This window comes from Protopterus annectens, chromosome 11.part0, assembly GCF_019279795.1.
Source record: "Protopterus annectens isolate FY-2018-M chromosome 11.part0, PAN1.0, whole genome shotgun sequence".
NCBI lineage: Eukaryota > Metazoa > Chordata > Ceratodontiformes > Protopteridae > Protopterus > Protopterus annectens.
This window is the reverse complement of record NC_056745.1, coordinates 1,018,364,232-1,018,378,661: the sequence shown is the minus strand read 5'-3', so window position 1 is coordinate 1,018,378,661 and position 14,430 is coordinate 1,018,364,232. Positions and strand designations below refer to the sequence as shown.

General features: G+C 43.4%; 1 protein-coding gene across 5 annotated transcripts in view; it reads left to right on the top strand.

The window, feature by feature from the left end:
* TBC1D22A (TBC1 domain family member 22A) overlaps positions 1-14,430 on the top strand; it is a 5,448,426-nt gene that overhangs the window by 4,607,121 nt on the left and 826,875 nt on the right. The window contains exon 13 of one of the 5 annotated variants that reach the window (XM_044088379.1): positions 12,592-12,684. The exons of the other annotated variants lie outside the window; for them this stretch is intronic. Within the exon in view, the coding sequence (XP_043944314.1) occupies positions 12,592-12,606 (15 nt within the window). The 3' untranslated portion in view covers positions 12,607-12,684. Of the gene's footprint in view, positions 1-12,591; positions 12,685-14,430 lie in introns of those variants that run through there. 5 annotated transcript variants of the gene reach the window in all.

The window sequence follows — 14,430 nt, the reverse complement described above, 5'->3', positions numbered from 1 at the left end:
GGGGTGAATTTCCTTTCTCCCATCCAATCGTCAAGGTTCCTTTTGAAGAGGACCAAAGAGGCACTCTGCTTGACATGTATGGGCAATCTATTCCAGAGTCTGGGGAGTCTCTGGGTCAGGAACCTATCCCTCCAGCATGTTTTGTTTATTGTGATGACAAGGTTTAGATCCCTGGAGCGTGTGGCTCTGACGGATTGGGATTTCTTTAAGTGTAGCATGTCCAACAGCTCTGGGTTTGACATGGCCTTGTATGTTAAGCAAAGATCACCTCTGAGGAGACGATATGCGACAGAGTATAGCTGGAGTTTTTAAAGGCGGTCAGCGTAGGGCATCTGCTTTAGGCCTGTGATTCTTTTAGTGAGGTATTTCTGTGGCCTTTCCAGTTGTTGCAGGTGTCTTGAGAGGTACATATCCAATGGGGCATTGTATTCTATAATGGGTCTAATGAGGGATGAGTACAGTGGGACAATGACCTCCTTTTTTCTGGATGAAAAGCCCTTAGTGATGAGGTGTGCCACATAGAAGGATTTCCTGACTGTTGTGGCGATGTGGTTATCGAAGTTGAGACCACTGTCCACCTGTGTCCCTAAGTCTCTTATCAAACTTTCGGTGTTTAGTGTACTGCCACCTATATGGTAATTCACGGATACATGTTTTTTCCCAAAGGGGATAATTATACATTTCTTGGCATTGAGCTTGAGCCCATGGCTCTGGCACCAAGCATCTGTTTCTGTAAGGCCCTTTTGTGGAGTATCCACATCATTTGGGGATTCAATAATGGCTCCCAGTTTGCAGTCATCTGCAAACTTTGTTATCCAGAGTCCCTTAGTGTTGGCCTGTACTTCAGAGAAGTAGATGCCAAACAAGAGCGGTCCCAGGACTGAACCCTGAGGTACTCCACTTGTCACTTGTCTGGAGCTGGATTTGGAGTCGGCTACTTTTACAGTGTGGCTTCTATCAGTAAGCCAGTTAGCAACCCATTGGGTGATGTAGGAATTAATGCCTGGCTTAGTAAGTTTATTTATGATTCCAGAGCGGGGGATGGTGTCAAAGGCCTTGGCAAGGTCTAGATAGGCTGTGCGGACCACCTCACCCTTGTCCATGGCTCTGGAGACTGATTCGAAGAAGTCAGTCAAGTTCAGGAGACAAGATCGGCCCTTCACGAACCCAAACTGGGTGGAGTCCAGTGTTTGAAGGTTGCCATTGTCTTTGTTTATAAGTTCCATGATAATATGCTCCATGGTCTTGCAGATAAGGCTTGTCAGACTGATGGGACGGTAGTTTCCTGGGATCCAAGGTGGATCCCCCCTTGTGGAGTGGGATAACTGTAGCTGTGCGCCACTCAGTGGGCACAAAACCTGAGGTGAGGCTATGATTAAACATGACACTTAGGTGAGGTGCCAGTTCATATTGTAGTTCATGTAGTACACAGCCCGGGATGTCATCTGGTCCCATGGATGCTGTATTCTTAGCTTTGGAGAGTGCGTTTTTTACCTGTGTGGCCATTATTACCGGAATTTGTCAATCTTCCGGTATTGAGATGGGCCATTTAGGGGGTGAGAGGGGGGTGAAGTTGGCACTCAATCGATCTGCCAGGATATTGGCAATATCCTTGGGATCAGTATATTTAATGCCATTCTGTTTTAGCTCAGAGCAGATCTGAGCATTGCCATTTAGATTATTGACATAGTTATAGAATGCCTTGTTGTTGTCTTTGGAATCTTTGGCAATTTTATTTTCGTAACTAGCTTTGTAGGATTTTATGAGGGATCTCAGTTTCTTACTGATGCTGGTAAGGAAGTTTTTTGCATCCTGGGATTTTCCTCTTTTCTGCAACAGTTTCTTCCTTTTGTTGTAAAGTTTGTTTATGGCATGGGACCACCAGATTGGCTTCTTTTTTTTGGATGAGAGCATCTTGGTTGTATTTGGGATGGCACGATTTATGCATGAGTGGATGAGCTCGTACAGTGCCTTAGTGTAGGATTCAGCAGTTCAGTTCCCGTCTGCATGGGTGTCATGAAGTTTGTCACTTCTGACTTGAGTAGCATGAAGTTGGCTTTGGAGAAATTTTTTATGGAGGTTTCCTTACTGGGGGGGGTGGGGGTGGAATGTGGATGTTAAGGGTGATTAGCTTATGGTCAGACGTGACTAACGAGGGGGTGACCATAGGTGTGGAGCATCGATTTCCCATGTTGGTAATGACCAGGTCTAGGATATTGGAGCCCCTGGCAGGACTATGGATTTGTTGATCCAGGGCATTGGAATTTATGAATTCCAAGAACCGTTGGGCAAAGATGTTGGTACATGAGTAGCTTTCCCAGTTAATGGCAGGGTAGTTAAAATCACCCAGTATTAGGGTGTTTGGTTCTATCTTAATATTTTCCAGTATGTTTAGAAAGGTGTAGTGAGAATCTTGGGGTATGGTGGGGGATCTGTAGCAAGCTACAATTTGGATTGCAGTCTTACCTAGTGTTAGTTGCACCTGGAGAATTTCAGATGCATTGTGTTGGGCAACTAGCCTGGTGGCGTGAATATCCTTGGTGAATATTGACACTCCTCCACCTTTAGTGTTTTGGTCCTGCTTTGCTGGTCAAAAAGTGTGGTAAGAGTTGTAGCCTGGTATTGCAGGGGTGCTCTCTGGATCCTTGAACCAGGTCTCAGTTACTGCACAGATATCGATGTTCTCCATTTTTAGGAGTGCCTCGAGAGAGTGCATTTTGAGGTTTAGACTTCTAGCACTGAGTAGCATTACCTTCAGATTTCAGCACCAAGTTCTTGTATATCTGCTATGGCTCAGTGGTAATTCATGCAGACTAGTGTTTCCAAGGTCCGGGGTTCGAGACTGACAGGGGTATTTTATTTTGCTGATGAGTAGACAGACTACAGGCCTTGTCATACAAAGGCACTTTTAAGCAGTTGTAAGCGGGTTTGCATGACGCTTAGCTACGCTTATCTATGCTTAGCTAAGTGCACACCCGCTGACTACTGCTTAAAAGTGCTTACTCCTGCTAACACCAGCGCTAATTTCTTTTAAAGAAAAGAAAATGGGGAAATAGGAAAGTGGTGAAAAAGGGGGCACAAAGAGGGAAAGACAGTAGGGAAACCAGCTCGGGATGTGCAGGATGGGTGTAGGGAAGGTCCATAGATGCCCATTTCTTTATCAGCAACAGCTGTGCATATGTTTGAAATTTGTTGTGAAATTTGAAACCTGCCACCACTGAGAGAGGGGTGAGGACAACAAAATATGTTGTACTGCCAGTTAGAATTATCAGTTTACATGTCCAGTGGACATGTGTGCGAATTGGGCATGTATGGGGCGTAATTTTTTTGTGGGAACAGAGTGCCCTTTTTTTATTTTTTTCTCAGGTGAGAGTGGAATGTGAGGTACAGGAAGTAGGTATATTTGGGGTGGTAGGTTGGGGAGGTTAACAGACAAGACAAACAAGACGCATACAGGGGCGGAGTATGACACGTGTGGGGGAAACAGAATTGACGGGGACGGATGTTTGGATATTGCGAGCCCATGAGCCCACAGATGGCAACAGTGGAACTGAGATCCCCACCCATGGGCAGTTACCACTGCGCCTTCACAGCCCAGGCTGGGGCTGTGCTGGGGGCTGGATAGGATGGGCAGGTACACCCGTGAGTTGCGCCACTCTCGCCTCGAGCTGGCATAGGGGATCAGTCACAGAACGCCTGAACTCACTACGCACCACAGACCGAACCCTATGGAGGGTGATTGGAGGCTCTCCTCTGGCCACGCTTGCAGAGGGGGGACGAGCTCCATCCCCTGCACGCTTCCACCTGAAGGTGGCACAGGGCCGCTGGAGGAGGAGGTCCCAGCCTGGGCACTGGTGCCAGGTGCACTCGCCAGCTGAGGTGGGAGAGGTGGGTCCGCTGGAACCCACCTTCCCTGTTGTCCTATGTTTAGCAGTATTTTATGGCATTTTGGGTTAGTAACAAACAACACCATTCAAAATTAGTTGTAACTGCATGCATCAGTATTCCCATTAACCAAACACCCATGAATTCTGAACATTGAGCAGCAAGCATAACACATGCATATTTAGAACAACAGTGCACATTCCAACAGCATGCAGGGTTGATTGTTGGCAACAGGCCATCAGGTTTAGATATGTGAACAGGGCACATGCATCAACATATATGCAGATATGTATGAACCAACAGGACAAATGTACATGGGAATTAATTGTGAATACACATACCCAGTTTGGTGTGGAATGGCATAATTTGTGAAAATAGGGTAGGGTGGAGAAATATTACATTAACAACTTACACTACCTATACATATACTGTACATTCCTAGTAGATACAGATATATATCCCCTACATGTATTAGTACAGTTTCCTGTATGTAACCTTAGGAATGTTGGTGATGGGGATGTTACTGCTACATTAATATACATTCCATTTGTATTCATATATGTTCATATCTGGCTGTGTTCAGGTACAGCATCCTGCTACATTTGATTTATATGGGTCTAGACAACTGTGGATGTTCAGCATTTCATACAACCATACTATCTCCATAATGCAAGGGTACAGCAACATATCCAAATTGTGGGACGGACACAGTCCAGGTTCTGCACTTTATTTAAGACATTACACTCTTTGGTTGTGGCTGTCTCATTCACTTCATTATGTAGTGACTGCAGTATACCTTTATTCCAGACTTATTACAGCTTTTTTGGTAGCTTCAAACTGTCTTTCTCACACTCTCTCACTTATTTTATATTTACATTTCAGAATGGTACTTAATTCTAGGCTTTATTAACATTTAATACTGGGTTACAACAATCCTTTCCAGCTGGCTCACTTATTTCATATGGCAGAATTTACAAGGATGTATTTGACACTTGTCTGTCCTTTGTTGATTGATTACCACTCATTTTCAGGCTGAAGCAGTTATCTGATATTAGAATACACGTGGAAACTCTATTTGCGACTTGTTTAATCTTTATTACTGGATTGCAATACACTCTTTTCCAGGCTGCATCACTTATCTAATCTTACAATACTAGCAGAATCTTTATTCTAGGCTTAGTTCACCTTTATTAGTGGGTTACAACAATGAACTCTTTTACAATCTGTCTCACTTATATTCTATAACAATACCAGCTAAATAATTACTAACCTGCCTGGTGGCGCAACCTCAGCAGCCTATCAGCATAGGCTCACCGATTCGCGGAACGGACACTTGCAGCTGTAATATAAATGAAGGAACATTGGAACATACCTCTCCATACTATAGGCTAGGATAGCATTTCTTACATACGTAATTACATGGATACTTACTCAGTAGTGGGGCATTGGGCATTTGGCGGGCCTCCTGGATCGAACGGTTCAGTTGGTCCTCCTTACATCGCTTCAGGTCTGCATGGTGGTGACGGACCTATTCACCAGTCCTCGGAATGCCTGTGGCACTGGTGAGATCATGTGCCAACCTGTTCCACGCCTTTGCCTTATACACTCCCCATTGAACCTGGCCCTGCATGAGTTGTGCTTCATGATCATGGACTAGGAGCCAAACCATATATTTTGACTCCTCAACACCTCACCTTTGTGCTCTAAAGCAATTTCCCTCTCCTGCACCTGCCATCCTGACTGCAAATGGGTACCACAGTCAGTTATGGTGTGTATTCCCGCCTATGGGGCTTATATATGCCGGTTTTCCCGCACTTATCTCTGATTGGCCATTTTGGATATTTATCAGCTTAAAGCAAACCTGCTTTGTCATGGTTCTATTTTCATTCATTCCTATATATATATATGCTAATACTGTATTTCTCAGTACAGCTCTCATGGCTTAGTGGTTCAGTACTTTGACTATGGTGCACAGTATCCTGGGTTCGACCCTTGGCATTGCTTTTTTATTTTACTACTGTCTAGACAGGCTAGGAGGTGTGTCTGTGTAAAGGCGGCTTTGATACAGCTTGCCCAATGTTGCCCGCCAGTAAGCTGGTTGGCACGCTGTGCAGCTCCGCACAAATGGCTTATGCTGGGTAACGCGTTATTTAGCTATGAGCACTCATATTACGCTGGGTGAAGCACTGCTGAGCTACGGGCACTCATATTAAGCTTGTCAAAGCACTGCTTACCTCCGGGCACTCATATGCAGCTTGTTAAAGTGCTGCTCACCTCCGGGCACTCATATGCAGCTTGTTAAAGCGCTGCTCACCTACGGGCGCTCATATTCAGCTTGCTAAAGCGTTGCTCAGCTATGGGCAATTGTAATCCTTTTTTATAAATTATTCTGTCGGATTTCTTCACAGATACATGGCCCATTTCATTACATTTTACTTAAATTATAGTTATATATAAATATATATATATATATATATATATATATATATATATATATAGATATGTCAGGGGATTGTTTCATACTTATTTAAATAAAAATGGTGAATGATTTTGTGGGGGCTCGAACCGTGACTACCTCCTCTTTGGCCATTGTCTCTACCACTACACTATTGCTACTTGGTTTAATTTGCATATGTAGATCTTATATGCTTTTCAATGTCTGCTAACTGTGGCTGAGCGAAGGGCATACCCACGTAAACAAGCGAAAATGCGGGCAAACATTTTTGAAATTATAAAAAAAAAATGAAACTGCTATTTTTACGTTTTACACATTTTCAGTAGGGTTTAGTCTGTGGGGATGTGTGGTGTTGTGTTCCTTGACATTTCTAAGGACTCGCTCGTGGGTGTTTACTTTCAGGCCTCTGACTCTTCTGGGGGCGTGTCCCTTTGCAGTACTCGGCATTCGGACACGCCCACTACGGACCGTGTTAGCCTAGGTTATGATTCAGCATGCCTTCATGAATATGCATGGCATGCTGACGTCATACCGTTCAACTGCTGCCTCCGAGTAAGACATATTAAGTCTTACACGGAGGTTTCGTGACTCCAGCCCAATGACTGGGTAAAGCCTAATAGCAGTAGTCATGCAATGTGTGACTGAACAGGTTCTGCTTTGATTTTGTGACGTACTTGCTTTTTTACTGCAGATCAATAGATTGTTAAAGAATATTTGATAGTAACATAAGCATTGTTAGTGTAGCTTTTTGAAGGCGTATTTGTGATGATTTTATCTTCTGATTTTGTCAGAAATGCTATATTTAACTCTTGCTCTTTTTTTGCTGTTTTGTGTTGGGCATTGCAGTTTTACTTGATTTCTAATGATACATTTTGGCATTTTATTTTTTGGTTTATCAGGTCAGTGTCAGTTATTATTTAATCTTTAGCTGCTAAATATATATAATATGCTGAAATGAAAAGACAGTGGCTGGCTAAAGCCTAACAGCAGTAGTCATTTAATGTGTGAGTGAACAGGGTCTGCTTTAATTTTGTGATGTACTTGCTTTTTTTACTGCAGATCAATAGAATGTTAAAGAAAATTTGATAGCAGTAACACTGCTTTCCTTTTTGGCCTCTGGGTCAGCATACATCTTCAGCACCACCACATCACAATGTGTAGCTGTCTTTGAAGTATGTGGACTTGATGGTTGACCTGTGAAAAGCATGAAGCACATCAGGGTATATAGTAATGTAGAGTTGATGCTACACTAGACCAAATGAGAACTTCTGCACGTAAACATCAATGCAGCTTGCAAAAAGAAGTTAATACTGTCTTTCATGACTGTAGATAAACTCTACACTAGCAACAGATGAAGCAGGTTTATTAAGGAGAATTCAGCCTTCAATTGCTTAACTACACTATAAGGTGTCATAGTATGATTGGTTTTTCATTCATTTAAACATTGAAAGAAATGGAGTGTGTTTTGTTGGAGTGACCCATTTGTGGGCTTGGCTCAAATAGGGGTGTTCATTGAGTATGGTGTGAGTGGGGTTTAAGGGATGCCAGAGCAGTACTTCTCCTATGGTGTCGTTTCAGCTAAAGCCGGCCCTGGTATTAACTAGAAATTTTCTACAATTGTTAAGCATCTGGTTGGGTTTGTTTGTTCTGATTTTTGTTTCCCACCCTCCCTCCCTATTGGTTGCCTGTTTTTTTGTTTCCCACCTTCCCTCCCTCTTGGTATCCTGTTTTTATACTTGATGGCTTTGCAGTTGCCCGCCCCTACTGTAAATTTGATCTGGGGCACTCCTCCCAGTCTAGTGTCATTACCTCATTCTACCTATTCCAGGAAGAACATTTGAGAAGGCCAACCCAGTTAGTTTCTGCTCCTCCTTTCCCCTTTCTACTTTACAAAAAAATAATTAAATAAATGTCTAAGCTTGTTTCCTGCCTTTCCTGTAAGTTGTCTAGTCCAGATACAGATTTGCTGTATCCAGGACTGTTTGTAAGCTTCTGAGCCCCCAATCCTTTCTGTGTTGGAGGGAAACCTTCTAGCTTAATTTTGTTTCTTAGAACTAGCCAGTTTACTAGTTTCAGCACTCAAATCTGTTTGAGCTCAGCACTTGTTCAGAACTCATTGTAAGCAGTAAATGAGCTACAAATTACTACAGCACTCAACTTTACTCACTCGTCTAGAGGAAAACAGTTTTTAGTACTTAATAAATAAGCACCTATCCAGGCATGTCTAAGGGTCAGCTCCCAGTGTTTTCTCGTGTCTACCTGATGAATCTGGGTATATTGGGGGTAATGCAGCAACACTACAACCTCATATAGCCAAACTGGAAGCAAAGCTCTCTTCACCCAAGACTGGACTAGACAATCAAGAGGAGAAGGTAAACACTTGCGCCACACCACACTCATCACATAGTCCCTCAAAACCTACACCACCAAAACACACATAATAGAAACACAAAACACACACACCTACATTTGCGGAAGCTCTCAAAAAAAATCTACCCAAGCAACAGGGACCTCCAAAGCAGAAATGCAAGCAACCTCCACTCCCAACACAACCCAAATGACACACAGCCCACAAACTCAGTGTGCCACTCAAGCACAGTCCATAAGGCATAACAACGTACCCAACACTCTAGTCATAGGTGACGCTATAGTCAGGCACACTGATGTTCCACTCACCAGACTAAACAAGGAGAAAGTTACTGTCAGTGCCTGTCAGGTGCCAGGATCCACCACATAACGCATGCACTCAGGTCACTCCACAACAAGTACAAATATGACTCTGTCATTGTCCATGTTGGTGTGAATGACCTGAGACGTACCACCCTGGACTATATGAAAAGAGACATGGAGGAGCTGTCCGATCTTGTAGCCCAGGCAGGTATGACCCTAGCCCTGAGTAGCATCCTACCATCACCCAGAATTATACCACTTTACAAGGACAAAATGATTGACTTCAATAATTGGCTAAGCTTCTGGTGTCATTCTAAGGGGATCCAATATCTGTCTGCCTGGGATGACATGATCAACAAACCACGATGCTTTGCCAGAGATGGCCTGCACCTGTCGCCCTTCGGATTCCGGATACTGGCTAAGGCGCTTGTCACCCCTATAGTGCCTTTTTTAGGTAAGATTCAAATGACAAATTCACCACTGTAACAGGTACAAGCAAGCAAAATCTGAGGGTAATACTACTTAATGCTAGAGGTCTAAACCTCAAAATGCACTCACTCGAGGTACTCCTTAAAATGGAGAACATTGACATCTGTGCAGTGACAGAGACCTGGTTCAAGGCTCCAGAGAGCACCCCTGCATTACCAGGCTATAATTCATACCACATCTTTCGGCCACCTAACCTGGACCGAAGCACTAAAGACGGAGGCATGTCCATATTCATTAAGGATATCCACACCTCCAGGCTAGTTGCTCAGCATAATGCATCCAAGATTATCCAAGTGCAACTAAATCTGGGCAAGACCGCAATCCAAATTGTAGCTTGCTACAGATCCCCCACCATGCCCCAGGATTCCCACTCCTCATTTCTTGATATACTGGAAAATATTTGAGTACAACCTAACACCCTAGTAATGGGCGATTTCAACTACCCCATCATTAACTGGGAAAACTGCTCTTGTACCAACTCTTGTGCTCAACGTTTTCTGGAATTCATAAATACCAATGCCTTGGATCAACTTATCCACACCCCCACCAGGGGCAGCAATATCTTAGACCTGATCATTACCAACATAGGCAACCAGTGTTCCACACCAGAGGTCAATTCCTTGTTGGTCAGATCCGACCACAAGCAAATCACCCTAGACATCCAGATCCCCCACCCCCACCCCCATTAGGGAAACCACCATAAAAAATTTCTCCAAAACCAACTTCACACTTCTTAAGACAGAAGTGGCAAACATCATGACACCCATGCTGATGGACAGTAGAGGTTCAACTGCTGAATCCTGTACAATTGCACTTTATAAGCACTTACACAAGTGCATGGATTGTGCAATCCCTAACAGAACCAAGATGCTATCCTCCAAAAAAAGGAAGCCAATCTGTTGGTCCTCTGCCATAAACAAACTCCACAACAGAAGAAAGAAACTGTTGCAAAAAATAGTTAAATCCCATGATTGGAGGAACTCCGTGGTCAGCCTCAGTAAGAAGCTGAGAGCCTTCATAATATCCTCCAAAGGTAGTTACGAAAACAAAATTGCCACTGATTCTAAAGACAGCCACAACAAATTATATAGCTATGTCAAGAATCTCAATGGCAACACTCAGATCTGCTCTGAGTTACATCACAGTGGCAGTAAATATACAGAACCAACTGATATTGCCATCATCCTGGCAAATAGGTTCAGTGCTAACTTTACCTCTCTCTCATCCTCTAAAGGGCCCATCTCTATACTGGAAGAATGCAAAGTTCCTGTAATCATGGCTGCACAGGTAAAAAACACGCTCTCCAAAGCCAAGAACACAGCATCCACGGGACCTGACAACATCCCAGGCTGCATTCTACATGAACTACAGAACGAACTGGCACCCTACTTAAGTACCATGTTCAGTTATAGCCTCACGTCTGGCTTTGTGCCCACTGAATGGCGCACAGCAACGGTTATCCCACTCCACAAAAGGGGAGCCACCACAGACCCCGGGAACTACTGCCCCATTAGCCTGACGAGCCTGGTCTACAAGGCTATGGAACTTATCATCATGGCACTTATAAACAATGACACTGGTAATCCCCAAACTCTGGACCCTACCCTGTTCGGGTTTGTACAAGGCAGATCATGTCTCCTAAACCTGATAGACTTCTTTGAAGTGGTCACCAAAGCTGTAGATGAGGGTAAGGTGGTTCACACAGCCTATCTAGATCTCACCAAGGCTTTCAACACCACCCCCCACTCTGGAATTATAGATAAACTCACTAAACTAGGTATAAATCCTTATGTTACAAGATGGGTTGCCAGCTGCCTCACGGATAGAACCCACACTGTGAAAGTAGCAGACTCTAAATCCAACTTCAGACCAGAGACAAGTGGAGTACCACAGGGTTCAGACCTAGGTCCTCTCCTGTTCAGTATCTACTTCTCTGAAGTACAGGGTAACACAGAAGGTCTTTGGCTAACAAAGTTCACAGATGACTGCAAACTAGGAGCCATAATCAAAACTCCTAATGATGTGGATATCTTACTAAAGGGCCTTACTAAGACAGATGCCTGGTGTCAAAGCCGTGGCCTCAAACTCAATGCCAAAAAGTGCATTGTCATCCCTTTTGGTAAAAACTCTGTACCCATGAACTACCACATAGGCGGTAGTCTACTTAACACTGAAAGTGTGATAAGAGATCTTGGGACACAGGTGGACAGTAGTCTCTCCTTTGATAATCACATTGCCACTGTAGTAAGGAAATCCTTCTAGGTGGCACACCTCATCACAAAAGGTTTCTCATCCAGGAAAAAAGAGGTCATTGTTCCCCTCTACTCATCACTCATTAGACCCATTATAGAGTACAGTGCCCCTTTTGGTATGTGCCTCACAAGACATCTACAACAACTGGAAAGGCCACAGAAATACCTCACAAAGAGGATTACCGGCCTCAAACAGATGCCCTATGCATACCATCTCAAAAAACTCCAGCTTTACTCTGTCGCATATCGCCTACTCAGAGGCGATCTCTGCCTAACATACAAAACTATGTCAAACCAAGAGCTGTTGGACATGCTCCACTTAAAAAAATCCCAGTCCCTCCGAGCTACACGCTCTAGGGACTTAAACCTTGTCACCACAATAAACAGAACATGCTGGAGGGATAAATTCCTGTCCCAGAGACTTTCCATACTCTGGAACAAACTACCTATCTATATCAAACAAAGCTCCTCATTAGCACTCTTCAAGAAAAGTCTTGTTGATTGGATGGGAGATAGGAAATTCACCCCGGGGATCACTTCTGTGGCTCTGCTTGACAGGGGTACAGGAAAATAATTTTCTTGGGTGGCAAAAGCCAGGGTACCATTTGGCTAGGCTTATATAGGCCCTAGGCCAATAGCCTAGTACCTACCCATGGACCTATGTTATTTTCTATATTGTGAGACTACGCCAACTCTAGTATGTAGATACCTACAACTTGCAAATTCTAGTGAAGTGATACTTGTCTATTTTCCAACAGGTCACAGATTTGTTTATGTTGCAATGCCTGATATGATGCCCATGTTACTTATTAAATGTTCTATTCTCATTGTGCCTACTAGGAATGTCAAGTGTAACCAGTGTCAGACACCAGCTGTTGACATGCCAGAAGCACCAGCCTATTGGAAGACCTGGAACTCCTGAGTGTATGCCGTCTAATTCTACACACTAACTGGCATTCCCACAAATGTCTGAAGTACAGCAGTAATGGACATACTGTCATATTACATGTATGTAGTTCAAAAATGCTCGTGAGAAATAAAACATTGTCAGTTGGTTGTTTGTTGCCTTATTTAACTACCTCTATTAAGCCTCTCACAACAGCACAATGTTTTTACATGGTCTTGTGAGCAGTTTATCCATACCTGTTGTCCACTTTGAAAGACTATATTAAAATAACTACATACAGCTTATGTCAAAGTAAACAAACGCAGTTCATCCATGAGCTGGGTGGACACCATCACCCAATGTTCCTAAATGCTTTCTCTTGCCTGCCAATGTTCCTAAATGCTTTCTCTTGCCTGCCAAACAGGTCTGACCATACTGATTTGCTACTTGCACATGTATTAATTCTTGCATGCGGCTGAGGAGAAATAGTGATTAGGATGTTTCTACTACATATCAGGATGTGTGCAACACTGTTAATGCGCAGACATTTCAAATGACATACTTTTAGTGACCAGTGCTTACTAACGTTCTTCTCTTATCTTGATAGGCTGGAGGAGTGGATGGCGGTAAATTTCCCGAAGGTAACTTCATTCCAGCACATGTCTGGCAAATGGGTCTCCCAATCTCATCACACCTTGCACATTACCTAACTCGAATGAGTTATTTCCTGTTGTCAATGGTTATGCATCCAGGAAGTGTCCTCAGATCACAGTTGCACAGAATCCGAAATATGAAGTTTCTCCATCCAGACCTGTCAGTACACAATGGCAATTTAATTTTGTATTTGCCAAACTTTAGTAATCTAGAATAGTAAAACTTCTAAACACGTACCACATACCCAAGCGTATTACATCTGATTATTCCATGCAAGCTGGCTTTTGGTTACAGTACGCAAATATGATAACACTGCGCCATTGTGACAAGCCTCTGTACCACTTCACGGTAGGCAGCATCACAAAGGTCCACTCATACAGCACTACTTGTAGTTGCAGTCAACCACACTCATCTCACCACCATCATTTCACTCACCTTCCCAAGCTTACCACTCAAGGATGTCATTGTCTCTCTACTGTACACACCTCAGTCATAGGGTTGCCACCTTTTCAGATGGCCAAAGTGGGACAATTGAGGTACAAACATCAGATTTTGCAGGCCAAAACATACCCACGGCCAGTACAACGGACAGAACTTCACTTTTTTGCCTAAATAAAAGCTTATTCTTGTAGCATTTTAGTTGCTTATTCTGTTTCTTATAACATTTAGGTGTTTTAGATACAGAATAACTGTTTTATGCAACTATTAAATAAAATATAGGAAATAATTTTGCCCTAGTATTTCAGGACAGTTGCCATTCTTACAATATTTTTGTAGGACACAACTGCCCAAAGAGGGACTGTCCCTCGCAAAGTGGGACAGGTGACAACCCTACTCAGTCATGCTCACAAACAATAGCCCTAAACGCTGAGCAGTTTAGTCATCCTGCACCTTGCAAAAACTTAATTTTCCAGCACACTTCAACTCCACCACTCATCAGCAAGCTGTACTTTAAATAGTCCTACACAATGGTCAAAAATCAAACTACTACATTTCTGTTTTTTTCCATAAACGCAAAGTCTTGATGTTCATCGTGCATACAGCTGCAGTCATAACAGATGGGTTATCCTGCCGTCAGGCGGGTCCTCGGTTGGCCGAATTCCAAAGTCTAGGTCCGGCGTCGGTTGTCGTCACTTCTT